Raw genomic sequence first — 25903 nt, forward strand, 5'->3', positions numbered from 1 at the left:
GCCCCGCCCCTATCCCCAGACAATGCCTTTGAAAATGGGCCTAGCTTCTCCCTACACTTTCAGGGAACTATTAAGCATCGTCTCCCAGGATGTAGCACAGTGGCAGGCCCTGGGTGTCTCTCTCTCTCTCTCTCTCTCTCTCTCTCTCTCTCTCTCTCTCACACACACACACACACACACACACACACACACACACGGCCTTAGGATCCATCCCCAGTGCTGCCATAATGGGGAAGGGTCTCATGGGCCTTGCCTGAGGTCTGGCCTGAGTCACATCACCTGCCTGAGCCTCAGTTTCTTCATCTTGCCCTAACGTACCTGAGATCTGTGAGTTAACTAGCAGTGCCTGTGCCCAGTGTGTACCTCTGTACGTTTAGCATGGGAGTTGAGGGTCACCAGGTCAGCCCGCAGGAGCGCCCGCTCGACTCTTCTCTTCCTCCTTTCCCAGAACCTCACGGCTCAATTGGCTTGGATCCATGGGTCCATTTCTATGCCTTTATCTAGTCCTAGACCGGCTGTTTGGTTTGGGATAATCAAATGGCTTCAGTAGGATTTCTGAGATTCCTCAGCTGAGCTGAGAAAGTACTTTTTATAAACAGCGCCTCACGGGGCTCTCTAACAGGCAGTGGCGAGGGCTGCCATCCTCCCAGACACCACGCCGTGAGCCTCAGGTATCAGCTGAGCCTTATGGGCTAGGTATTTTTATTAGCCTATTCATTGGGGTGGAAAAAACAAGGTCCAGGAGGGCCATGTGATGGATCAGGGCCACGTAGCGGAGACAGGAAGGCCAAGGCTGGTCTCTGACTTGGTTGGGGCCATGGGCTGGGCCAATCCACTGATCCATGTGGCCAGGAAACTCAGGCAGAGCTGAGTGCCCATTGTAGCCAGATGGCAGCTGCCCCTGAGGAAATACTTTCCCTAGGTCAGGCACTGGACACCAGAGTTTCAAGTAGAAGCGCCCTGCTATCTATTTTAAGATTCATTGTATTAGTGGCCAGGACTTTTTTATTTGGCTGTTGTCCTAGTTACGGATACTGTTGCAATGATGAAACACCATGACCAAAGCAACCTGGCGAGGAAAGGGTTTGTTTGGCTTACTCTTCCACAGCATAATCCATCATGAAAGGAAGTCAGGACAGGAACTCAAGCAGGACAGGAACCTGGAAGCAGGAGCTGATGCAGAGGTCATGGAGGGGTGCTGCTTACTGGCTTGCTCAGCCTACTTCCTTATAGAACCCAGGGCCACTGGCCCAGGGATGGCTCCACCCACAATGAGGTGGGCACTAATTGAGAAAATGCCCTAAGGCTTGCCGACAGCCCGATCTTACGGAGGCATTTGCTCAACTGAGGCTTCTCCAGTGACTCCACCTTATATCAAGTTGACATAAAATTAGCCAGTACAGTTGTCTTGTTTTGAGATAGGGTCTCGCTTTGTAGTCTTGGCTGGCCTGGAACGCTCTATGTGAAGCGGCTTGACCTTAAACTCACAGAGATGCCTCTGCCCCAAATGCTGGGATTAAAAGTAAGCATCACTATACCCAATGTTTTCTGTTCTTTTTAAATTGAGATAAAATTTCACATGTATAAATATTTTAAAGTTTTTTAAAGATATAATTATTTTTATTATATGTTTATGAGTGTTTTGCCTGCTTGTATGTCTGTGCACAACATACATGCTGTGCTGCAGACATCAGAAGAAGGCATTGGATCCCAGAGGGTGCTGGCAACCAAATCCATTTCCTCTGTAAGAGCAGCCAGTGCTCTTAACTGCTGAACCATCTCTCCAGCTCTTAAGTGACCAATTTAATAGCAACAGTCACACTCCCAGTGGCATATAGACACACCTATGTTTCCAAATCCTTTTCCTCGCCTGTTCCCATGAACACTTAGTCCCCATTCCTCCTTACCCAGCCCTTGGCCACCTTGGATCTGACCTCCATCTTCATGGTTTCAAACTGTGCTGGGCATTTTATATATGTGGAATGGATCCTGATTGATTCCTGTCACTCAGCACAGTGATGTGGAAGAACTCCAGGCCTTTTTAAGGACAAACCACATTTCTCTGTGTGGAAAGCTATAGTTGGTTCATTTGTCGACTAATGGGTATTTAGGCTTTCTGGAACCTTTGGCCATTGGAAGAGTACTGCAGTTTCCTGGTGTTTAAGGGGCTGTTTGAGTGCCCCCTTTTAACCCTAAGTAGACTGTCTGCCTGAGTCCTAAGGTGTTCTGTGTTTATCCTTTAGTATTCATTAGTTTTTATTTATTTATTTATTTATTTGGATTTTTGGGACAGGGCTTTTCTGTGTAGCCCTGGCTGTCCTAGAACTTGCTATGTAGACCAGGCTCGTCTTGAACTCACAGAGATCCACCTGCCTCTGTCTCCAGAGTGCTGGAATTAAAGGTGTGCACCACCACCGCCCAGTTTAAGAATTTCTTTTCCGATTCACGGGCTTTTGTGTGTGGAGGTCAAAGGACAGTTTTCGGAAGTCAGTGTTCCATTTCGTCCATGTGGGTCCTGGGGGTCAAACTCAGGTCGCCAGGCTTGGTACGCAAGCTTTCAGCTCCTGAGCCACCTCTCCGGCCCAGTGCACTTAAAGCTTTTGGCACAGTTTTGTTTTTTACTTGGACTTCAGCCCGCCCCCTCCCCCAGAACTCAGTCCTTACTGGCAGCTAACGCGCACACTGTTGTGAGTGACTTCAACTGGAGGTTGTGTCCTTGTATTCAGGAGCCACACCTCCTCACAGCCAGACCTGTCAGAGTCCCCTCCCTGGTATCCCTTCCAGCAGATCTAAGATGGAGGCCTGATCAGTCCCATTGTACAGATAAGCAAATAGAGGCACAGGCCTGGTACTTTCTCCACGTCCACAGAACTGAGAAATCTCTGATGGGATTTAAATCCATATCCTTACCCTGCGGTCCCTCCCTGGGCCTCCTCTTCCTCAGAGGCCCTGGCCGACAGCTGTGTGTGAGGTCACATACCTTTCCCAGGCCATCCACACTAGAGCAGAAAATATGTGACACTGGAGGTGTCATGGACAGGGCAGGCCTACTTGGACTAGAGGCCTGTGGAGACCTTTGCAGGAAGCTGGGCTTAGAGTCAGGCAAGAGCATCTGCCAGCAGCATCTTTGGGAGCACGCTGGTCGCATGGGATGGGATGCTGTTTGCAGGTACTTAGGTCATCACAGCTGGGAAGAGAAAAGCACATGGCTGCTTGGGTTCCCTAGGCCCTTAGCCTCACTCCTATAGGATGCCGGCAAAGATGGCGCGGTACTGTGGTGCTCGTCGGTACCCCTGTGCCCCATCTCTCCCTGACTGGTTCCTAGTCTTCTCTGCCTTCACGCTCTGGCCCCAGGGCTCTCTTCATCTCTGTCTGCTTCTGTAACAGTTCATCTCCTTTCTCACTCCCAATAGGACTGGGTTTTTGAAACCGAAAATCTGGATCCAAATCCCGCCCTATACATCTAGCTTCTGTGCCCCTGGCCCCCTATACTGATCCCAGCCTCAGTAGTGCGTGAGCACAAAGCGCCCTGCTTCATACACGGGCCATAAGCACCCTTACATAGAGTCCTTGGTCTTCCAGACCCTGGCAGGCTTGGCCATGGTGGGTTGGTCCCACCCCCTGACCAGAAGGATGGTAGGTCCTCTCCTCTGTGAAATCTTAGCCCCAGACGCCTGACTTGTGTCTGTATCAACAGCTGGACAAGATCGAGGGTGTGTTCGAACGACCCAGTGATGAGGTCATCCGGGAACTGTCACGGGCGCTGCGGCAGGCGCTGGGAGTGTCCCTCTTTGGAATTGACATCATCATTAACAACCAGACCGGGCAGCACGCTGTCATTGACGTCAACGCCTTCCCAGGTGAGCAGCGGGGCAAGGTGACCCTGCGCTGGTGCTCCCCTGGCTACCTGGTGCCTTCAGGGGGTGGGAAGTGAGCCAGCTTGACTGGGGAGAGCCGCTCCTCACTCTGCGGTCTAGAGCAAGTGCTACCCTTTCGCGGTCTCGGCTCCTAAGATGCAGAGATCAGTGAAGCCCTGGGTGACTAATGTGGGGGTACGCCACACCCAAGCACCCCACAACACTGTATTCTCTCACCCCCATCTTTCGATCCTGTCATCAGCTTTAGCTGAGACTGGCCTAGTCAGCCCATCCCATTGGCCCTACTAGACCCAAAGGACTAAAAGGAACTTGGAAAAGACTCAACCCCCTATTATCCTCAGGTAATGGAGGCCCCTCCAGTGGAAGCATTCTTCTGAGGTCACACAGCATATAATGGCAGGGCCAGCCCCTCCTGGGCAAGTACTGCTTTCAGTGTACTGCAAGGCTGAGATCCAGGCCCAAGCCCTGCCACAGTATTTCCCACTATAGTGCCTGCTGCCACAAAGATCGCCACTCTCCACCCCTCCCTGCTCTCTGCTGGAGTCTCACCCCACTGAGTATCCATCCCTCAGTCTCCACTCAGTCAGGGGCCCTGGGAAATAATACCAACCAAGCCCTATTCTAGAACCACTGGGCTGGCAGGGAGAGCAGGTATAATGTCCACAGCTACACTCACAAGCACCTGTGTGTCCTGGAAAGCCTAAGACCAGTAGCCTGTGCATCGTCACTGCAGCTGAGAGGTGTAGAGGTCTGCCAGCACTTGGGAGGCTAAGGCAGGAGAATTGCCATGAGTTTAAAGCCATCCAGGGCTCCATAACAAGACCTTGTCCCAGAATCCTGGGGTGGGGATTGGGGATCAGATGAAAAAGACTTGGATTCTAGCTTTGGGTCTTCATGGCCCCAGAGCAGGGCCTTGTACTTCTCCAGACCCAGGTGTCCCTGCCTCGGCTGACCCTACGCTCTCAGCTCATACCCGCTTCCACCCCTCCAGCCTCTTGAGTAGCTGGCAATTTAGTGTTCCTGGCTATTCTTCATTTTCTTGATGTGGAGGAATAGCAAGCTCCCCCTTACTGCCCAGGGGTGTGAGTGACCAGAAGGCCACCTCACCAAACCCCGGGCATTCTGGGTACTCAGTGCCTATTTTCCTTTCACCGCTCAGAGAGTACATGAGCCACTCCATAGCGTCATAGTTCACAGCAGGAAACTAGGGACCCCAAACTAGGGACCAGCTCCATCTGTCACTCAGCTGGCATCTGCCAGAGGCTACATGTCTTGCTCTCAGCCCTCACACCATAGTTGGGAGGAAGAAGATGGAGAGTGGAGCCGCTGGTGGATGCCCGAGAGTTCAGCAAAGGGAAGGAACCGACACTGGAGGTGGACCAGCTTGGGTACCAGGAGGGGTGAAATGGGACCGGACAGGGTCAGAGGGAGCCTCTGAGGCCTGGATCCAGCCAGCATACTTAGACCCAGCCCATTGAGTTTCCCAGCTCGTGGGTGTAGGTGGAACCTTTGAGGAAAGCTAGAGCATGGAGTAAGGGGCTTGCTGTGTCGGGAGCATCGTAAAGATGGAGTGAAGATGTGGGGTGATCCAAGAGCACACACGGCTCGCTAACGGGTTGAGGGTGCGTGGTGGGGCCACTGGAAAAGCCTTGGGAGGAGGGGGTACTCTCTTCCACTAGTGATGGGCAGCCCCTCCCAGCTCAAACAATCAAATGTATCATGAAGGCAGGAGAGCCTCTACTGTGTTCAGGGAGACAGTTACCGAGAGCCGGTGTGAATACAGTCTTCTGCCAGGGACCCAAGGGCTGGGTTGTTCCAGTGGAATGGGGCACAGGGTGGGTCTGTGACTACCAGATTGATAAGGTTGAGCCTGAACAAAGCAGGTGAGCCTGGGCCAAGGGATGGCCCAAGGGTCCTATTGTCCCAGGGGCCTCAGGCAAAGAGGAGCTGGTGTCTGGGAGGCGACTCGGTTTACCATCCAAGGTGTAGAACCAGCCCTCTGGACCCAGCAGAGGTACTGGCTTGGTCCTGCTTCTTCTCGGGAAGCATGTGGGGCACTGGGGTAAGTGGGAGCTCTGTCAGAACACAGAACACCCAGCTTGGGAGATCAGGAGACCTGAGTGGCAGAAGCAGCCTGTGCTACTGGCCCTGCCGTGTTCTGTGGCATGAGAAAGCTGCTGTGAGCTCTGCTTGCCCATGAGAGGTGATGCTGGGAGCTAAAGAACCTCATCCATGGTTACGGTCCCCACAGGACTGGGACCCATTAGTCCAGAGCCTTCCCACCAACCCTAAGGCCTTTGATGTCTCAGAACACTGGGGTTCCAACCTTGGTCTACTTCTTCACTCTGCGATGGTCTAGGCAACCTTACTTTAGTCCCTACTTTTGCTCTATGCAAGTGGAAGCATTTCTCATGCTGCAGACAAAAGGGTTTGCATGGTGTTGGGCATGGAGCTGCTAGTTTTCACCTCCCAGGCTGGCAAACGCCAACCTACCTCAGCCTATTTATCACAGGCCCCCAAGGAAGTGACTGTTACACTCTAGGACGTTTCCCCTCGCTCACTGATCTAGTCTACCTGGTCCCCTGGGCCTCATCTGGGAGCAAAAGCAGAGTGGTTACTAGGGAGCAGCCTCCTCGGTTTCTTAGCAACTCGCCTAGGTCCTGGTTACCCCCTGTATCATACCTAGCCCCATGTCTGTCCTGCCCTTCACCCTCATTCCCAGAGCTAGCAGCACACTGAGTCCCACAGTGGGGCCTCTCGGTACTAGGTATTAAAAACATAGATAATATCAGAGGATCTGGGCCGCATCATAGTTCTGTCACTTAGGAGCTTTGTAACCTGGGGTCTCACAGAGCCTCCAGGTCCCCTGTAAGGTGGGCTGAGGAGCATGGGCAGTGAGCCAAGGGCCATGAAGCTCATAGCCCAGTGATTGGCACTTTGACACTCTGGGAACACCATCTTCCCCTTCATGGTTGGCGATCCTTCATCTCCTGTCTACTGGAGACAGAGCTGTGAAGATGGCATTGATGTGTAGTGATGTGCTGTGCCAGCCGCTGTGTTAGCTTCACCACGAGTGCCCTTGTTTCGGGCTTCCTCAGAATCACAGGGTGGTTTGCCAAATGACACAAGATAGCCCAGGGGCCTGGCCCCCACACAGTTGCCACCTCAGCTTCTACCGGTAGTATGGTACCAGTTCTCATCGAGGCACCTCATTCCGAGAAGGTGAGAGATCTCGCCTCATATCTCTTTGTTGGAAGTCACCAAATCCTCACCCTGAATCTGAAGCCTGCTGGGTAATTCCTGAGGTCTCTTCTGGCATTCATGTCTGCAGTGTGCACATGTGTGAGTGCATGTGTGTGAAAGTGTACCCCCACTCCCGTGAGTACCATAAGTTTCTATACCAGAGATCGTAGTCTTGGCAGTCTGTTCCTAGGTGCTGGTCCTCAGAGTCTGGGGCACAGATAGCATCCCTGAAGGTGTCTGGGGCGAGAGGAAACAGATTTGGTTTGGGCTGTGGCTTCTGGCTCAGACCCACCCAGGTCTAGTCCTCCTGTATGCTCACAGAAGCCTGCCCTCCTGTGTTTGTGTGGACAAGAGAGCTGAGGCTCAAGATAGGATACAGTGACCAGGACCCAGGTCTGGGGCCAGACTCACAGTTTATCAGTAAGCCTATGAGGAATACATTCTGGCATTGCCATCTGACTGTATCATGTCAGTGTTGGCTGGTTATGTTCCTTTGTTTTCCGTTACTACAGCAAAATACCCAAGATGATCAGCTTAAAGAGGAAAGGTTATTTTGGTTATTTGGATTTTGAAGGTTTTAGTCCATGATGATTTCTCCCCCATTGATTTGTGCCTGTAACAGGGCAGATATATGGGAAGTATTGTCAGAGGCCGCTGGTTACCTGAGGGGAGAGAAGGTGTGTCTGAAATGGCTAGCTGGTCTCCTTAGTGGGCTCTTCCAACTCCTCCCAGCAGCTCCTTGAGCTAACAACAAATGTTTTAACGCATGGACTTTGGAACGCACACTACTTACCCAAACTATAGCAGTGGGTGAGCCAGGGAAATGCCCCACAAAAACAAGATTCATCTTTATCCCACACTCGGGGATTAGACAGTTGTCAAGGGCCAGCCTTGGGGACCGTGTGTGCCACCCTCTGTGGCTCCCACCACTCTGCGATGCTGAAAATGCCCCCCCGAGTCCCAGAAGTGAGTCCCATCACTTCTGCTTCTGTCTCCTCTCATATTCCCTGGCTAATGCCCCGTACCTCTGTCTCTCCCCGCTCCAGGCTATGAGGGTGTGAGCGAGTTCTTTACCGACCTCCTGAACCACATTGCCACAGTCCTGCAAGGCCAGAGCACAGGCGGAGCTGCCGTGGAGGAAGTGGCCCCGCTGAGGCACAACAGGCTTCTGGCGGAACAGGCGGGCAGCCTGGCTGGCGAGCGGACGTGCAGTGCCAACCCTGGCTGCTGTGGCAGCATAAAGGGCCAGGACACAACCTGGAAGACTGAGACCGAAGCAGGCAACATGGGCGCCGGTGGCTCTGCCAAGCTGCCACATCAGAGACTTGGCTGCACCACCGGTGTGTCACCCAGCTTCCAGCAGCACTGTGTGGCCTCCCTGGCCACCAAGGCCTCCTCACAGTAGTCACAGAGCCCAGGACCCAGAGGGGCGGCGCAGAGCGTGGAACACACTCACTGGGCCAGCAGCTCCAGACGGGAACACTACTAAGAATTCCCAGTGATCTGATGCTTCTCTGTTTTAAATTTTTACCTGATTTTCTGATGTTATGATCGGAATGAGGGGGGGAGACAGAGCAGAGCACCAAGTGGTCCAGCATCGAGGATGCCGCCTGAGTCCTGTGCAGATCTCCTCACTGAGTTTACACACGCTTGTGTTCTCAACACTAGGTCTGAATGTGAAGTGGGGTGTGTGCATGTGTGTGTGGTTGTCATGCAAGTGTGTGTGTGTGTGTGTGCATGTCTGTCTTCATGGCTGCTGTGTGGGCCAGGCTTCCGGGTACCCTGGAAGGAGCCCATATCTGGCCAGGCTGTTGCAGCTAAGCAGGCAAAAGGATGAATGTTTCCCCCATTCCTCCCCTCCCACATCTGCCCACACCGACCTCACCGTCCTCCTTTCCCAGATGTGGTCTTCTCCAAAGCTAACCCTTGCCCCTGTGCAGCTGACCCTTCTTCTCCAAAGCCAGGGAAGCAGTTGACCCCTTGGGAGCTCTGTACTGGGGGTCTGGGCTGTGGGAAGGGAAAAGAAGCCTCCTGTGGGTGGAGCCAAAGCCCCCTAACTATTGCCAGTCTTTACTGGCTCTGTAGAATACACCAGGCTACTATACTCTCCAGCCTGGCTCTATTGCTCGCTGGGACCCAGGAAGGAAGCTACCTAGCTAGGAGTCCAGGGGTCTATCGGGACCCAGGATTTGTGCTGGGACTTTGAACAAATCATTCCACGAGTCTCCAGGCCTCCACCTCCTCATCTCTTCGAGGTGGCTCCTGATACAGGAAACTGAAGAGCTGACCTAGTGTTCTAGCCCACGAGGATGCCTGCTTTCCCATGCCATCATCTGGGTCCCTCTTTTCAGGTGAGAGGAGCCCGTCGCTAGGACTGCTCCTGTACACACACACCAGCCCCTCCTGGTCCAGCAAGGCCCAGTGCAGCCCTGCTGTGTCCATAGCAAGTCCCTTGCACCGAGCACTAGGCAAGCCCCCCAAGGGAGCTGCGCCCCACTTCAGACTCACTCTGTCCCCACAGCAGCTGGCAGGCTACCCGCTGGCCCCAGAGCCCACAGGAAAGGACACCTGTGGAGCCCTGGATGATCAGCCCAGGGCCCCCCAAGGGTGATCTTGTGTCTTAGGATATCAGCTCACTTTGCAAAGAGAACTAGGCCTTTGGATTGTCCGTAGGTCCAAATAAGATGGAGGACACTAGAGGAAGTACCCTGCAGCCCTGGGGAGGCTACCAAGTAGGGCCATGGTGGAGCATCCTTTGGGTGAGGAGGGGCTGGTTGACTTTCTTGGGAACGGAACCCCGGAACTAACCACGTTTACAGGACCTGAGTGTTGAACCTGATGTCTGTATGTCGCCTTCCCAGGCCTGCCTCTGAATACGGGGTGGGAAGTGTGGCCGGCTCTCGCACTGCTTTGTCTCCAGAATAAACTACTGAGATCAAACTACATTCCATACGTGGTCACAGTCATTAAAGAAAAGATGTTTAAAGGCATGTTGGCTTTTCAGCCTTCAGAACAGGTGGGGTGTAGACTAGTGTCCCGTTCCCTGGAACTCCTCCTCCATGGTCACACCTTTGGCAGTGTGGCATTATCCAGAAGCGGAGACAGGACAGGGACTTGGGGCCGCATTCTTGCAAGTGCTTTAATGATCCGGAACTGTGACTTTCCCCCAACATGGCACTGCAGAACCCTGGCTGCTGGTGTCCATCCTCACCGAGAGAGATGAGTGGGGTCTGGGTCAAACATTGTTGGTTTACAGAAGTGTCTAGATTTGCCACACACTGGGTAGGCTAGCCTGCAGAACTGGAATTACTTAGCCTCAAATTACTTAGGGGGCTATCCCGGGCCTGAGCCCCATCAGTGGAGGAAAAACCATCTCTCTGAGGCTGCCCAGATGACTCCATTAAGTCAAAAGCCCAGTAGATGGATGGGGGTGCTGGAGAAATGGTGACTGTGAATGCTTGCTGTGCCGTCGTGACACGGGAGTTCAGAGCTCAGCGCCTGTGTAGCAAGCCAAGCATTCAGCATTCTCCTCTAACTCCAACTCAAGAGCATAGGGAATAGAGACGGGACCACTGGGGCTTGCTGGCTTCCAGCCTAGCGGAGGAAATATGAGCCCCGGGTTCAGGGAGAAACCCTACCTTAGAGGAGTGGGCAGAGAGTATTTGAAACAGATACTCCAACCGTCTTTTGGTCCCTGAGCCTTTACAGGGTCCCCACACACATACATTTTTCTTAAGGCCACAGGAAGAAGCTGGGTTTTTAACAGCTGGGGCAAATAGTGTCTGGTGGACAGGCATTCGGAGACAGAAGAAGAACACAGCCTTTCTTCTGGCCCTTGTCTAGTTTAGAGCAGTCACACCCTGCTGACTCTAGAGCTGATGCCCTGGGAGGGGCTGACAGCCTTTTTATAGTCCCTGTAAGTCAGTCACTTAACCAGTAGGATCCCAGCAACTTGCTGTGGCCCACTGCCCCTGTCATTCCAGAGCCCTCATGCTGGTCTGAAGGAGCCTGCCTCCTCTAGTATGGGTGAGCAGGTACCATGGCTCCTGGTGGGAACTTCCAGGGTCGAGGGGCTTCCAGTTTCACATAGGCCTACTATGGCTACTGCTGCCACCATCTCCAATGCTCCTCCACAGACACCCCCCACCCCCACCCTCGTAAAGGCCTGTGTCAGGCCAGTGCCAGCCTACTCTTCTGTGCAGAGGAAGGCTGACTACCACAGCAGCACGGCCCCTCCTACTTGGGTCCTCTTCCCTCTGTTTCTGACTGGGAGGTACCTCCCCCACCAGTCTTTTTCAGAAATAACGTTTGAGTTTTCTTTGATTCCTGGATTTAATGGGACTTGGCATCTTGGAGGGGCCCCTACAGGACAGGAGGTGACATTTCCCCAAGGCTCCCTGCATTGACAGCTCACCCAGGCTTTTTACCGTGCTGTCCTACCTGAGGAGCTAAGTAATGACCACGCCCGAGCTTTGTGACAGCTCCTGCTCCCCCCCCCCCGTGTGTCTTGTGCACATCTGCACACCGTATGCTCTTGAACAAAGCCACTGCACACTGGCTCCTGCCCAGCCTCTATCTTTACTTCCTGTGGTAATGACAATGCAGGTGGCTCATCTTTGGGATGGGGTCTTCTGGTGACAAAGTGTCCCTGTGTTCTGTTGCCACTTGGTCTTGGTGGTGGATGGTTTTGGTCTCTGGTAGCCTAGGGAGAGTTGGTGTAATTGCATAACTGTCAGGAGGTGTATAAGCCTGAAGAAAGCCGCGTCTCATCAGTGACCTCATGCAGGCTGTGCCTTGCCTCAGGGGCAGGTTGCAGTAGCAGCGAGAAGCTAGGCCACGCTGGAAACATTTAGGCGAAAACCTCCCACCTCCCATCTGTGTCCTACCATGTCCTCCGCTGCTGTAGGACTTTGGGGTCTGCACTGCCTCACACAGTTGGACCCTACCACAATTCAGTACAAACTGAATTCCATACTGGGAAACTGAGGCTCTGGGTGGGTCAGAAAGGCTGGCCAAGCACTCTAGGTAGTGAATTACAACACGAATTCTAATAGGTATTGATAATAAAAACCCAGAGTCAGATATTAGGGGGTGAAAGCTGGGCGATCAGAGAAGTAGTATAGCTAGCCACTAGAGACCTTTTACCTCTACCAAAAGAGTGATCCTGTCCTCAGACTGCGTTCTCAGACTGCACTTTAGACTGTGTCCTCAGACTGTGTCCATCAAACCTGCATGTGAGCTCCTGTCTCCCACCCACCTTATGTTCTCTTCCTGCCTAGTGCTGGGATTAAAGACGTGGGACTCCCACGTACTGGGATTAAAGGTGTGAGCCAATACTGCCTGGCCTCTAGTAACTTAGCTCTGCACTCTGATCTTCAGGCATGTTTGTTAAAACAAACAAAATATCACCACAGTGAATATGGATGGACTGAGGCAGGGTTTGGACCCTTGGGACTTGGCTCTCAAATACCAGCTGGGACTCTGGAGTTGGCTCTGCCTGGGGTAGTGGTGATATCCCTGCCCCTCGGTCAGTGCACATGTCCTTGCTGGGCAGACTGCTAAGGCCGGGCCCAGTCTCCATCATCCCCACCTGGAAGTCCCCCTCACCTGCTGGCTTTTAGCTGAGGTGCACAGGCGGAGAACACGAAGAGATAACATTCCCGTCTGAAGCCAGCAGAGCCACTCACCAGCCCAACAATCAGAGGCTGCGTTGGCTGTAGGAGGATCCGACTTACCCCGTGAGACATCGGGTTTCCGAAGCCAGGGTTTCATCCCAAGTTTTGTGTGCAGGCATATTAGGCAGCATAGAAATGTTTGATGAGTGATTGAATGATTGGTCCTAGTAGCCAGCACCCGTGGGTCCAGCACCACATCTCAGCCTGGCATGATTGCATAACTTACAAAACTCTCATGCCTAAAAGTTTGGTGCGTCAGCTCCATCTGTGACTTCAATGTGCTATTTCATCTCCGCTGCCTCTGTTTCCCTATTGTCAAAACTGGACCTAAGACCTGTTATTTTCTTTTTGTTGTTGTTGTTTTTTGTTTGTTTGATTGGTTGGTTGGTTGGTTTTTTTCGAGACGGTTTCTCTGTAGTTTTTGGAGCCTGTCCTGGAACTAGCTTGTAGACCAGGCTGGCCTCGAACTCACAAAGATCCACCTGCGTCTTTAATCCCGAGTGCTGGGATTAAAGGCATGTACCACCACCGCCCAGCAGACCTGTTACTTTCTAGTATACGGTTCCTGCCCCATATGTCAGACACCCCATGCTCCCATGCCTGTGGTCATTGACACATGAGTAGCACAGAAGCCATGGTGGGGAGTCCAGCATTGACCTGGTACCTGTGACCAGGCAGAGGTATTTTCCTGGGGCCTGTCAACATTTGCACAGCACCAAGGCAGCTAGATGGCAGCCCAGAAGGACAATCGCAGCAGAAACTCCCCAGCTCAGGAGTGGCTGGGAGATAGTGAGCAAAGGGTGCTGGACCCCACCCTAGGGTGGTGATCATCCTCACGTCCCGTTCTGGGCAGTTCAGCACCTCCATCTACAAATAAAATGGAGGCTCGGTGATACAAAGACACTTGCCCAGTAAATGGCCCAGAAAGGAGTACCCCAAAATACACACTCAATCCAGCCATGAAACTACCCAGTCCTTCTACCCAACTCTGAGTGGAAGGGGAAAGAAAAAAGTCAAAGAAAAGGAAAGAGCCCAAAGCAGGTTTATTCTTCTGTCAACAAATTTTATCTGGAATATTGTATAGTCAGGAGTTCACGACTTTCACCCAAAGGTCAGAAGTTATTGCAGTTGTGCCCCATGGATAAGGTGGAAGAGAAACTTCTAGAAAGCTGCCTGTGTTCAGAGAAGGAATCTGTGTTGACAGTCAGAGCTGTCCTGCTGAAGTGTCCAGGGCAGGGGCTGAGAACAAGAGGGAATGAGGGGCAAGAGGGCAACCTGGGCTCTGGTGGCCAGAGGCAGCCTCCCTACTGGGAGCCGCATTCAAACCACGGGACCAGGGTCACAGGGTGCCTTGAAGCCATGGCTGGCCCCACCAGCCGGTGCCTCAGCCCCGCCGCAATGCTTGTAGCTGGTGTGCCACCTTCTCCAGCTCTGCCTCGATGGCTGACAGGCTCTCTAGTTCCTGGTCCTAGGAGGGAATAGACAGGGTCACTTGCGACTGGCCCAGCCTGGAATCCTCAGACTGGCCCTGCGAGTTTGTTAGCAGCTAGTCTCAGACAAGTGGCTTTGTGTCTGAACCGCAGAGGATTTCTCCACATTGCAGGCACAATGATGCCATCCAACGATGCTGGGATACTCTGGGGACCATTATGCCCAAGGCCCTTGTGGGTTCTTATTCAACCCCCATTTCATCCATCAACTATGGACCAGTAGGAATTTGTTCCTTCAGGGTACATGGTTCCATTTGGGTCCCTTACTCAATCTAGCTATCAGTGCTGGCTCCTGGGATGCAGCCAGTCTGGCTTGATCTGTCTCCTACAGCCTCTGAACCTGCTGAGCCAATGGTCAGAACTGCATCAACACAGACCTGCCCAGGGCTGGGCTCTGACATTTGGTCCTAACCCTAGAATATCCCGCACTCCAGCCAGGACAGTCAGGGAAGCACGAAACCCTCCTCTCAGCCTCTAAGTCTCGAATTTACTGCCCTTCCAGTGCAAAGTCCTCAGGACACTGACAGAGACTACCCTGGAAATAGGGATTCTAGATCCTTCTATCTGAGAACAGGCCATGGAGGGAGTATGAGTTCGTTGTTGCTGAAGTTTCTAGCAAGACTATCCCCCACCTCATCCTGTCTGTAACACCCGGGGTCCCTGTTGCTTCACTAAAAGTTCCCTTTGTTCATGAGTAAGAAGCTTTAATGGGTGGGTAAAAGGGACTCTTAAAACTGCCCATCTTGGGCTGGAGAGATGGCTCGGAGGCTAAGAGCACTGGCTGCTCTTCCAGAGGTCCTGAGTTCAGTTCCCAGCAACCACATGGTGGTTCACAACCATCTGTGATGAAATCTGGTGCCCTCTTCTGGTGTGCAGGCATACATGCACCAGAATATTGTATACATAATAAATAAATCAATCTTTAAAAAAAAAACAACTGCCCATCTTGTCTGGGACCAGGGCAGGAGGGGTAAATAGCACAGAGCAGTTCATTTTACCCTTCCCCTGCCTCCAAGTACAGATGCTCTATACCAGTGCCCACTCCGAAGAGGAACCTATTGCTTTCAGATGTCAACAGGACCCTGCTCCGGTTGGAAGATGGGCAGGACCTAAAGGCTTCTGGGTGAGCAGGAAAGAGCCCTAAGGTCTGTGCTGAGGGTAGAGCAGGTTCCCCAGAGAATCCCAACTCCCTCCACGGCACTAGCTTAGGCAGGTCCCACAAAAGCCGCCTCTAGCTCAGGAGGCATCCTGCCTGCTGAGAAGCCCAGCTCTCACCTCCTCTGGGGTCACGTCCCTGGGTGCCCATACCACCCTTGCAGCTGCCCAAGTGGCTTTGTGTAGATCAGGGTTTTGAAGGTCATGTTGTGGTGATCATGAGGTGAGTTAGAGAGACTCCATACTCCCATTTCACAAATGGGGAACTAATGAGACTCAGAGAGGGAAGAGAGGGACAATGACCTGCCCAAGGTCACACAACCAGGACCCGGTGAAACCCACATCTGCTGGCACCTCCATGCCTCCCTATCTGCTCGCCAAGGTCCAGCTAGCCCTGCCCCTGCTATGCCATTGTAGGCTATATGTGAGTTTGAATCCAGGAGGAAGTACAATTGTATTGCCTGGGGACCGGGACAACATGGCCACCAACAAGATTGTCCCTTAGCATCCCTTCCCAGTTCCCAGGGATACAGGTGCCCTGAGAGGCCCCAGGTCAGTTCTGCCAAGCTCTCCATCCACATGCCTGATTCCCCATTATTCCCGTGTCCTGCTCACACACCAGCAGAGGCAATGTCCCCACTCTGTGTCCCTCAGGCACACCTGAGGCCACTGTCCACCTGGCCCAGTAGCTCTATTGATCACCTGCTGTAAGCAAGTGTCCCCTATCCCAAGCCCATCTGATTCCTCTCCAGACCCCAGCTAAGGGAACCATGTCCCCTCAGTGGGGGAGGGGATGCTAGGCGCGGCTGCCCTTGGCTATACCAACCTCTGCTCTGCGGTTGGCGCTGCCTTCCTCTTCCTTCTTTTCCTCAAAGTCGCCTCGGGCCTCCACACTGTCTTCTCTGGAAGATGGCCTCCAGCCCCGGCGCAGCTGAGGCCTGGGGTCCCTGAAGCCATACGCCCGGGCCCGGAAGGAGAGCTTCATGGAGCGATCAGGGTCATCCTCCCCGTCCAGCCGCTTCTCCGCGGTCAGCTCCTTGGCCAGCTGGTCCATCCTGCTCCACCGCTTGTCCTCCCATTCTCGGGATAGATGCTCCTCTTCCTCCTCCTCCTGCTTATGCTCCAGCTTCTGGCTCTTCCTGCCTGGAAAGAGACCTTGGGAGAGCCCTGCCATCACGTCTTCCCCATCGTCCTCTTGCCGAGAGAGCTCCAGCTCCCCCTTGGGTGACAGAGCTTCAGAAGCCCCGGTCTTTCCAGCTCCATCCACTGCCTGAGACTCCGACTGACCTGGAGCGGGTGGTGGCAAGAATCAGGAAATGGGTGAGGAAGGGCTGCCATTTTCCCAGACCCTGTTACTCCCTGAGATCCTCTGTGCAGCCACCTCCAAGGCCAACCTCAGTCTTCGGAGTCCAGCCAGCACCCCCATAGCAGCCCCAGCGGAGCACAGAGCAACCCTGTATTGCGCTTCGCAAGGCCCTCCCGAAGCTCAAAGAAGGGAGTTGGCAGAGCCCCTCACTGAACCTCACCCTGTCTTCCCTGCATTCTCCAAGCATTCTCCGAAGCCCCTCTTCCCTCCCAGGTGCAGTCAGACAAACTGCAGTTGGAATCATAGCTTTGATTGCCAGTTAGCTGTGTAGCCTTAGGCAAATTATATGACCTCTCTGAGCCTGTTCTTCTGGACGGTGGAGAGGACACCCATCTTTCAGGGTTGTTATGGAGGTGGCATAAGGCCACCCACCTCTCCCAGACACATCTGTGAGGTCATGTCACCGTACATACCCTCATCTTTCTGGATCTCCTGGTATTCGGTTTGGGAGCGGGAGCTGGATGTTGTGGTGGGGGCTTCTTCAGGTCCAGCCTTCTCTCTAACCTCCTTGTGCTCTTCCTCCTCTTGTTTGGCGTTTATGGCTTGCTGCCGGGCACTCAGGCCTCTCTCGCTGTCCCCAGTGGCCTGTGGGTCCCTGTGTTCCTGGTTGGGGAGGCTGGCCGGTGGCTGGGTGTTGGTGGCTGTGTCCTCCTCAGAAGCCTGACTATTCTCCACCACAGAGGACTTCTGCCTGGGCTCTGGGACAGCCTGAGGCCTGGGTCCCTCCGTGGTTCCCTCAGAGCCACCCTGTTGCCCCTCGGCAGAGTTCTCTCTCTTCTCCATGGCTTCCTTAGACGGAGTTTCTGCTGTAACTTCTGTGAACACAGAAAGGCAGAGTCAAGCTGAGGACCCAGCTGCCGTCAGGGACTCCCAAGGCCAAGTTCAAATCTGCCGTCAGATGTCCTGGCTTCCAGGAAGCCCACCCTATGAGAAAGATTGGGGTCACCCTTTCATACTTCATATTTCATTTCGAAGCTTGTTCTGAGATCTATTGAACGGGACTTCTTTAATTCTGCTTTCCCAAGCAGGATTGTAATTTTGAAAGCAAAAAAAAAAAAAAAATGGAACCCCCCAAATCAAAATTAACATAAATTAAAATGACCCCAGAAGGTAGAGCCCTGAACTGTGAACTAGGGCGGCGGCTGGACTGCGGTGTGATCTGGGCGAATCATTTAACCTGTCTGTGTTCAAGGCTACCCCTGTGCATCCTGGGCGCTGTGACCAGTACAGGCTCCACTGACAGGTGTTTTCTTAAAGAGAGGCTTTGAAGAGTAACAATCCCTCCTGTTTTGGGATTGGCAGCTGCTGAACAAAGCACCACCAGGCACAGGGCTTCAGGGTGCCCAGTCCACAGGACTCAAGACGATCTTCAGAAAGCCAGGACACCTGTCATTGCTCAGACTCTGGAGGCCCACCTTGCTCATTCCTCCAGACGCCAAGCTCAGGGTCTCTGCATTAAAGCTTACACACACACACACACACACACACACACACACACACGACACTATTCCCTTCTCGCAGCACCACAGTGATCTCGATGCTCGTTCCCATGGGAGCAATACGTGGGAGTCTGTGCACCATGACAAGCAGCCACCAGGGTGGCAGTGCAGCTGATGTGGGGTGCCTGGCACCAGCTGATGTGGGGTGCCTGGCACACCTGTATGTGTCCATAGTTGGCCCAGAGGATGACCGTAGGCCAGCTGCTGGGCATTGGCCTTTCTATTCACTTTGGACACAAAAATCCCAGCTCTGCAGTTTGTCACACTTCCAGGGTGGGAAGCTGGTTGACACTGCCCAAGGATGACCTTTTTACTTCCGGGTCGATGACCCAGGTCATTTTGTATTTTGAACCCACTCCTCTGGACCCTCCTTGCACACCTTCACCTACGGTGGTACCTACTCCCAGGAGGACAGGAGCAGGAGACAGGGGCTTTGTGGCAGGGGCCATGAGGTTGGCCCAGGGTTACTGCTGCCTCTGGGACTGGTGTGGGGCCAAGTCGGGGGCTTTGGGTAAGAAAGAGCCAGGTTCAAATTCTGTTACAGTATGAACCCTGTGCAAGGGACTTAATCTTCCAGGCCTTGGTTTCCGACCTGTAAAGGGAAGGGAGCAATAGCTGCCTTCCTGCTCTGAAGAAGCAGTGCCCCCTGGGGACCACTGTTCTTCTTGGGACCCCTCCTCTCCCAGCTGGCCACCCTGACCTCCATGCTTGGCCTCAGGGCTCTGGTTCTCGAACATTTCTGAGAGCTCATCCTCGAAGCTGCTGTGTTGCTGCTGTTGTTGCTCTTGCTCCTCTTGCTGTTTGGGCTGCTGCTGGGCCCGCTCCTTGGCACCTGGTAGGAGGGGACAAGGGAAGGTCCCGTGTGGCCAGGCCCTGACACATCTGTCTATGACGCTGTAGGCCTACTTCAACCCTGTGAACATCCCGTGTTCTTAGAGAGAAGCTGAGGGTACAGGTTCTTGGCTGGAGTCCACCAGGCTACACCACCTCTCTGACTCAGTGTCCCCAGTGAGGAAGGAGAGAAAGCTCTTCTCGTACCTTTGAGAGCAATAAGGGCCCAACTGGAATAGAAGCATGTCTTTCCTGAGGCAACAGGAGAGCAATGAGAAGCCCTCAGGACCTATGACATGACAACAACCCTGGGTTCTTCATAGGCTCTCTTTATTCAAGAAACTCCACTGTTCTGGAACCCCAAGTCTGGCCCCCAGAGAAGGTGGGTGCTGTGCCTACCTCGAAGCCCAGAGTCCCTTTGCCTATATAGCCCCTGTTGCTGCTGCTGCTGCCCTGCTGAGTATCCTGTAGCAGTGTCTGCATCAGGACACAGCTCCATAGCTGTGCAGTCAGTGCAGGCTAGGAAGCTTGTCCGACTCAGCTGCAGTGGGCTCCAGGCCTCCCCTGGCCATGCCCGTGGTTTTGTGACGTTGAGCAATGGGGGTTCCTCAAGGTTCAGATACTCATTTATAAACAGACTGATAGTAGATGTTCAGGCAGAGGTTCCTGGGCAAGAACATTATACAGAACCCAGGAGGGAAGGAGGGATGATCATGATGGTTGCAATATACACCAAATGCCTTCATAATGTTAAACAACCCTGTGTGCACTATAGATACCGTGAATTATTAGATACATATGTGTAAGGGTATAGAGTAGGGCACATTCCTCTCTAACAGTCTCTGTTGAAATAATTTTTAAATGGAATATCCGCCCAATATTTAATCTTAAAATTATTAAAATATCTAATGTTTTGTTTAAAAGCATCACCCTGGAGACCGGGAACACCTGACCTCCAGCCCTACTTCAACCCTGGCTGCCTCCTGAGGAATAGGTAGGACCACAGTGCCCTGCACATGGACCTGGAATGGTGGGTGTGTGGCACATGCCTGCAATCCCAGCATTCCAAGGGCTGAGACAGTGTTAGCTACAGAGTGAGACCCTGTTTCAAAACAAAGACAAAGACAGGACAAAACTGGTCATAACTACCCCAGCACCAGCCACCAACCCCTGCCATGGGTTCTGGGGCTGGGGCTGGGGCTGTTCAGTTGGTGGAGATGCATGAAGCCTTAGGTTCCATCTCTAGCACCACATAGAACAGTGTGATAGCCCACGCCTGAAATCCTAGCCCTCTGGAGGTGGAAGATTGGAGGATCTGAAGTTCAAGGGCATCCTCAGTTATACAGTAAGTTTGAAGCCAGACTGGGCTTCATGAGATCCTGTCTCAAAAAAAAATAAAACATGGGAGGTTGGTGTTTATTGCCAAGACAGACCAGCAAGTGAGAGGAAAGGGGCAAACTCCCGCAGGGAAGGAGGATTGCTAGGGTTAATTTTTTGTTTGTTTGTTTTTCAAGACAGGATTTCTCTGTGTAGTCCTGACTGCCCTGAACTAGGCTGACTTTGAACTCACAGTGATCTGCCTGCCTCTGCCTCCCGAGTGCTGGGATTAAAGGCGTGCACCACCACCACTGGCACTAGGGCTAATTTCTGCTTGCTTTTCACCCGACTCTCTCTCTCCATTTTCACACACAGTTCTCACTGCCCCAAAGGCCCCAGGGTGGCCTTGGCTGAGTTGGGCAAAGGTGACAGATCCATGCACAAGGCACTGAGGGGCTATCTCACAAGCATGGCTACTTTCCTCAGAAAGCAGCTGGGGAAGAAGCAGAGCTGTAGCCCCGGCCCTCCAGGTCTCCAGGGCAGAGCTTCACCCTCCCTCAAATCAGGAAGTGGCTGGGGATGGTGCTCTGACAAGAGCCTAGCTCTCTGTCATGGCCGGCTTGCACACCCTCCATGCTGTGAGCCCTCAGCCTCAAACCCTGTCTGAAAAGCATCTGGATTTTCTTAGTCTCTTGGGAAAAGTCACCTCCCAGTCTAAGACACACTGTAAGTCTGGTCTGTGTTTAGGGACTAACAAGACCTTGCCTCCCCCATTATCCATGGAGCAAAGAATCACAAGGAAGCAAGAGTTTTCTCTGTGTGTGCTCACTTCTGGGTCCGCAGAGAAGAATCCTCATGGCCTTCCTGGATGACTGCCCTCCAGAAGCCATGGAGTGTCAGCAGAATTGTGTCTACTCTGAACAAGGTGTACTCACTGTGTGGCCTTGGGGAAATCACTCAGCCTCTCTGAGCCTTGATCTCGTTAGCAGTCTGGACAATAGTCAAGTAGCGTGAAGTACCCCACCTTTCTGCTCTGGAACTGAGCAACCGAGTATGCTCAGCCTCCACCCGCGTTCTCTCCTGCTCTGTTGCTGGCTTTTCCCCCCCAGAATTGTGTGTGGTGCTGAAATACCTTGGAGAGCCAGGTCTTGGAGTTCCTTCAGCAAATTCTGGTGTCGCAGGATGGAGAGGACCCTCTCATCTGCAGAGGGAGAACATGGTTACCAGTGGCTTCCAGAGCTCAACCCCGAGAGATTAGCATGGACGCTTTCAGCGAGCTCAATCATTTATTCTGAAAACTCAGCACCAGGAGGCAGTGGCAAGCCTGCATCTTGGTAGAACACTGGGAATTCCTCATATCCAAGATGTCAGTTGCCTCCCTACTGCAGCAGAAAGGTCACCTGCTGACTCTACGCCCAGCCCCCAAGGGAGGAGCTGTGGATCTCAGGCTCCACTGAGCGTGTAAATACTTCCCACTTCGGTGTTGCCTGCCCTGTCTGCTCCCCCTGATTTCCTTCTTCATTTTCTACCTGTCCATCACCAGTGCTATCATGTGTTAGACAAACTGGATTGTCAGCTTGGAACGATGTGATCCTTCACAGGCCCACTTAATACCCTCAATCCCCAATCCAGAGAATGGTTACTGATGTCAGTAGGACTCCAAATGCTGGGCATACAGCACACAGAACCCTGGTCTACGGGGTGCCCAGTCTGCAGCTTGCTGTTCCAGCCCCTTCATTCTGCCCAGGCTTCTGGTTAGCTGCCATATGTTCCCCCTGAAAAGCTACATGCCTCAGGATCAATCCCAGGAGCTGTCACCTCTTTGTGTGTGCACCCCAGATGCCAGCACTGACCAGGGCACTGGGGCAACGACTGCTAGGTGAGATGATTAATCCTGTCAAGAGACACCCACCCGCACCCTGGCCCCCAGTCCCTCCTCCAGTCTCTGGCTCCTACCTCCTTGGAGAATCTCCAGACACTCAGGGCTGACAGGCATGGGGCTGGGCTTGGACAGAGAATCAGAGATGACCTCCACGACGCACTTCATCACCTGGGAGACAGTAAGGCAGGCTGTGACTGGTACAAACACGGAGCTTAGCTCCTGAGGTGCCAGAGCAGCTTTCCCAGGAGGGCAGAAGAAGAACATTTATGTTATCTGCAAGAGGCCCTCACTCTGCTTCCTTAGCCAGACCTTGTAGAGCCGTAGAAACAGAACACACACACACACACACACACACACACACACACACACACAAACACGCACACACGCACGTTACATCTCAATACTCATTCCAGCCTAAGATACCTACGTCTCTGAATGTTGTATGAGGCACAGTAGGTAGAGAAGCCCATGGCAGATAGCTGGTCTCTGAAGATGGTGCTCACCGTGTGTGGAATGCTAGCTGTGTGATCTTGAGCAAGTGACTAAGTCTCTCTGAGCCTTGGTTTCCCCATGTGTAAAGCAGGGATGAGAATGCCCACTCAATGGCAAACACTTCATCCCGTGTGAAGTGCCACACACGCTTAGGGAGAGAATCACAACATCAGACCTGTTTCCATAGCCTGCAGCTGGGTGGAGGAGCAGGGGGTGCCAGACATGCGTCAGGCAACACTGGCAGGGAGCGAAGGTGTGGGAGGCTGTGTCTATGGGATGTGGAGACATCCAACCCATAGTTCCAAGATAGCAAGTTGGCAAAGGCTATCACAGTGTGTAGTCATAACAACCTCTGAGTGAACATGCAGGTCATCCCTAGCTGCTGGCACCTCTGACTCCAGCTGCCAAGCTATGGTGGTGGGAGCAGATCTGGCAAGCAGCTCCTAGGAGCACGTGCCCTTTCTCCCCAACACCAGACTTTGCATAGAGAATACCAGAAAACCACCAGTTTTTGAGAGCAGACACCAAGAGACAGGAGTTGGGTAGGGGATCCCGGGAATACTGGGAAGCTGGGATCTTTAATCCCAGCCCTCGGGAGTCAGAGGTAGGCAGATCTCTTTTAGGACAACCTGGTCTACATAATGAGTTTCAAGACAGCCAGGGCTACTGTCAAAAGAGACCCTTTCAAAAGGAAGGAAGGAAGGAAGGAAAGAAGGAAAGGAAAGGAAAAAGAAGGAAGAGAAAAATAAAAAAGAATGATGGGGAGATAAAAAGGAAGGCTCTAGGAAAATCACTGAGGGTCTACGAGGTTCCTGTGGCTTCACCCATGGATCGAGACACTTAGAGAAGCTGGATTTTCCAAGGTTGCACAGTTAAAATGAGTGGTGGAAAGTTAAACACTGGCCTGTGTACAGTTACCAACAAATAAACAAGAAAATACAATTGAACAAATAAACGGAGCTCTTGGGTGCCTTTGGTTTTTAGCTGTGGCCTCTCACAGAAGACAGCCCTTAGACCATGGAGAATAGAATTCTCTGATGCCCAGATGAAGACATCCAGATCCTGGGAGAACAGCTCTGGTTCTGATGAGGATGCAGTCCAAGGATTTGGTATGGCTTGTTTCTCACTACCAGACGAGTCCCTGGGCAGAGTCAAGAGGCAGAAGCAGGAGGCAGAGCAGGGAGTCTGAGTGACAAGGTGAGGGCAGAGCCAGGCAGATCTATGGACACTGAGGACAGGAGAAGCTATGGCCTTGGCTCAGGCTGGTATCCTGGTCCCATGTCTCAGCAGGTGAGATGTGGGCCCCTTGGGAAGTCACTGTAGCAGGGCAAGCAGAGATCTTTGATGCCTTCTTGTGTAAGCTGTCCCCAGCTCAGCTGCTGCAGTGCTGTCTTTGGCTCTATGCCAGCCTCCCTCCTGCAGCTGCCCAAGGACTGGCCAGGAGGTGCCCACAGGGCATCCTCCCTCTCCCAAGGTACCCCAACGTTCCTTCTTACCTTAGTGTCCCCTTTTGTCATGGGGCTGTTCACAGGGAGGGCAAAGACTGGAAAGAGGAAGACAGAGAGATAGAGAGTGAGGGATTGTTAACTGGGTTATTTCTCCACACCAAGGAAAGCCTGGTTCTTCCCTACTGGGGCGGGGGGGGGGCACTCACACTCGCTCTCCCAATACTCTCTCTTACACCAATGCCCCAAACCCAAATAAGTCACCAGCACTGATTCCTGTTTCCCTTCCCTGCTGCCCCAGGGGGTGGCCCTCAGAGGCTGCACTAAAGAACCTCAACCCTTCCTTCCCCACCAGAGGAGGGTGCATGCAGAGCTGAAATCAAGTTTACTCTGAATAAGACCAACCATATAGCGGGACGGGGTAGGTAGGATCAGAGGCATGCAAGGGGAGAAACCCTAGAGGTGGTGGCAAAGATCTGGGGTGGGGGAAGAGTTCAAGGGCAGACTGAAGGGTGGAAGGACGGGAGGTTTGGGGAGCTAGTGGCAGTCCTTTATTTCCCCCCCAGTGACCTTGGTTGGCGCAGGGCCCCATACCGGTGGGTGATGTGGAGGTGGGTGGGTAGGGGGAGCTGCCCCGCTGGGTTGGGTCAGACTCCACAGTCCCCACAGTCCATATGGGTGTGGTGGGAGACCGGAGGCCACACTACAAGTCTAGCGTTAGATCTAACCTGAGCCCTGACTGGGTGTTGTCCATGGTACTGAATCCTCGGGCGCCGCGAAGGACCTGGGGCAGGAGAGGGGACCCCGCTGCCGAGCCTAAAGCAGCTCACCTTGTCCCGAACACAGCAGAAGCGCCAGAACCGCGGCGTAGCGCATGGCGAGTCGGGTGGTGCGGGTAGGGTGGATGAACTGCGGCAGGAGGATGGCAGGAGTGGGTCTATGGTCTGTCATCTCGAGCTCTTGCCCTAGCGGGATGACTGCGGTAGCGGCGGTGGTGGCGGCGGCGGCGGTGGTGGCAGCAGCAGTAGCAGCAGCAACGCTATGCCTCTCTTTTATACACATCACACACACGCACGCACGCACGCACGCGCATACACACACACACACACACACACACACACACACACACAGGAAATTACGTCATAGGACCGCCCCCTGAGTCCTTTCCCCACCTTCGGGTCCCGCCCCGCCTCCAGGCTCACCTCTGGCTGCCTCCACCCTGCTCCTAGTTGGTGGCAGTGAAGAGTACCAGGCTTCAGAAGGGGGCCCAGCTGAACCTCCACCTGTCAATTTGCTGTGTATCGGTGGACAAGTCACTTCTTTCTCTGAACCTTGCATTTCTCCCCAATTCACCATGGTTCCTGTACCTCTCTCTCTCCAGGCTGCTGAGTTTTCCTCTGCTTAGGTACTTTTCTCTTGATTTCGCTGACTGGAGGCACGGTCACGTTTCAGAACTTCCTGGAATATCCAGCGAGTCCCACTGACGCCTCCCGACCCCTGCCTGAGTGAGGGAGGCCTCTCTTTCTAGCAACCTAGTTTTGTGCCTCACATTCTGTCACTGTGTGTATTTATTTGTTATTTGATAGTGGTCAGTGGTCACTGCTTTCACAGTGCTGAGAGCCCCTCTCTG

The 25903-nt window shown here is 53.2% G+C and overlaps 2 protein-coding genes across 4 annotated transcripts in view; one reads left to right on the top strand and one right to left on the bottom strand.

Moving 5' to 3' along the window:
- Itpk1 (inositol-tetrakisphosphate 1-kinase) overlaps positions 1 to 10066 on the top strand; it is a 134298-nt gene extending 124232 nt beyond the window's left edge. For both annotated transcript variants that reach the window (XM_085697854.2, XM_085697855.2), the window contains 2 exons: positions 3698 to 3860; positions 8168 to 10066. In XM_085697854.2, coding sequence (XP_085553980.1) covers positions 3698 to 3860; positions 8168 to 8526 — 522 coding nt within the window. In that variant the 3' untranslated portion in view covers positions 8527 to 10066. The remainder of the gene's footprint in view (positions 1 to 3697; positions 3861 to 8167) is intronic.
- Positions 10067 to 13820: 3754 nt separating this feature from the next.
- Chga (chromogranin A) lies at positions 13821 to 25337 on the bottom strand. 2 transcript variants are annotated; one of them, XM_087911561.1, is made up of 8 exons: positions 25104 to 25334; positions 24325 to 24371; positions 22411 to 22504; positions 21587 to 21655; positions 19007 to 19138; positions 17221 to 17622; positions 16268 to 16728; positions 13821 to 14264 (listed from the first exon to the last, which is right to left on the bottom strand). In XM_087911561.1, exons 1-8 carry the CDS (start codon positions 25222 to 25224, stop codon positions 14181 to 14183), a joined length of 1410 nt encoding a protein of 469 aa, XP_087767687.1. In that variant the 5' UTR covers positions 25225 to 25334; the 3' UTR covers positions 13821 to 14180. The 2 variants fall into 2 exon arrangements, with proteins under 2 accessions (XP_087767687.1, XP_087767688.1); XM_087911562.1 differs by lacking the exon at positions 19007 to 19138 and having other exon boundaries at positions 25104 to 25337.
- Positions 25338 to 25903: the final 566 nt, after the last annotated feature.

The sequence above is a fragment of the Myodes glareolus genome, chromosome 11 (assembly GCF_982192425.1).
Source record: "Myodes glareolus chromosome 11, mMyoGla1.1, whole genome shotgun sequence".
Taxonomy (NCBI): domain Eukaryota; kingdom Metazoa; phylum Chordata; class Mammalia; order Rodentia; family Cricetidae; genus Myodes; species Myodes glareolus.

Excerpts from the sequence above, each read along its gene's own strand:
- Chga (XM_087911561.1), bottom strand. The coding sequence starts at position 25,224 with ATGACAGACCATAGACCCACTCCTGCCATCCTCCTGCCGCAGTTCATC. Across the intron at positions 17,623-19,006 it reads CCCTGAGGCCAAGCATGGAG|AAGTTACAGCAGAAACTCCG; the intron begins GTCAGGGTGGCC and ends CTGTGTTCACAG. Across the intron at positions 16,729-17,220 it reads GGAGATCCAGAAAGATGAGG|GTCAGTCGGAGTCTCAGGCA; the intron begins GTATGTACGGTG and ends CACCCGCTCCAG.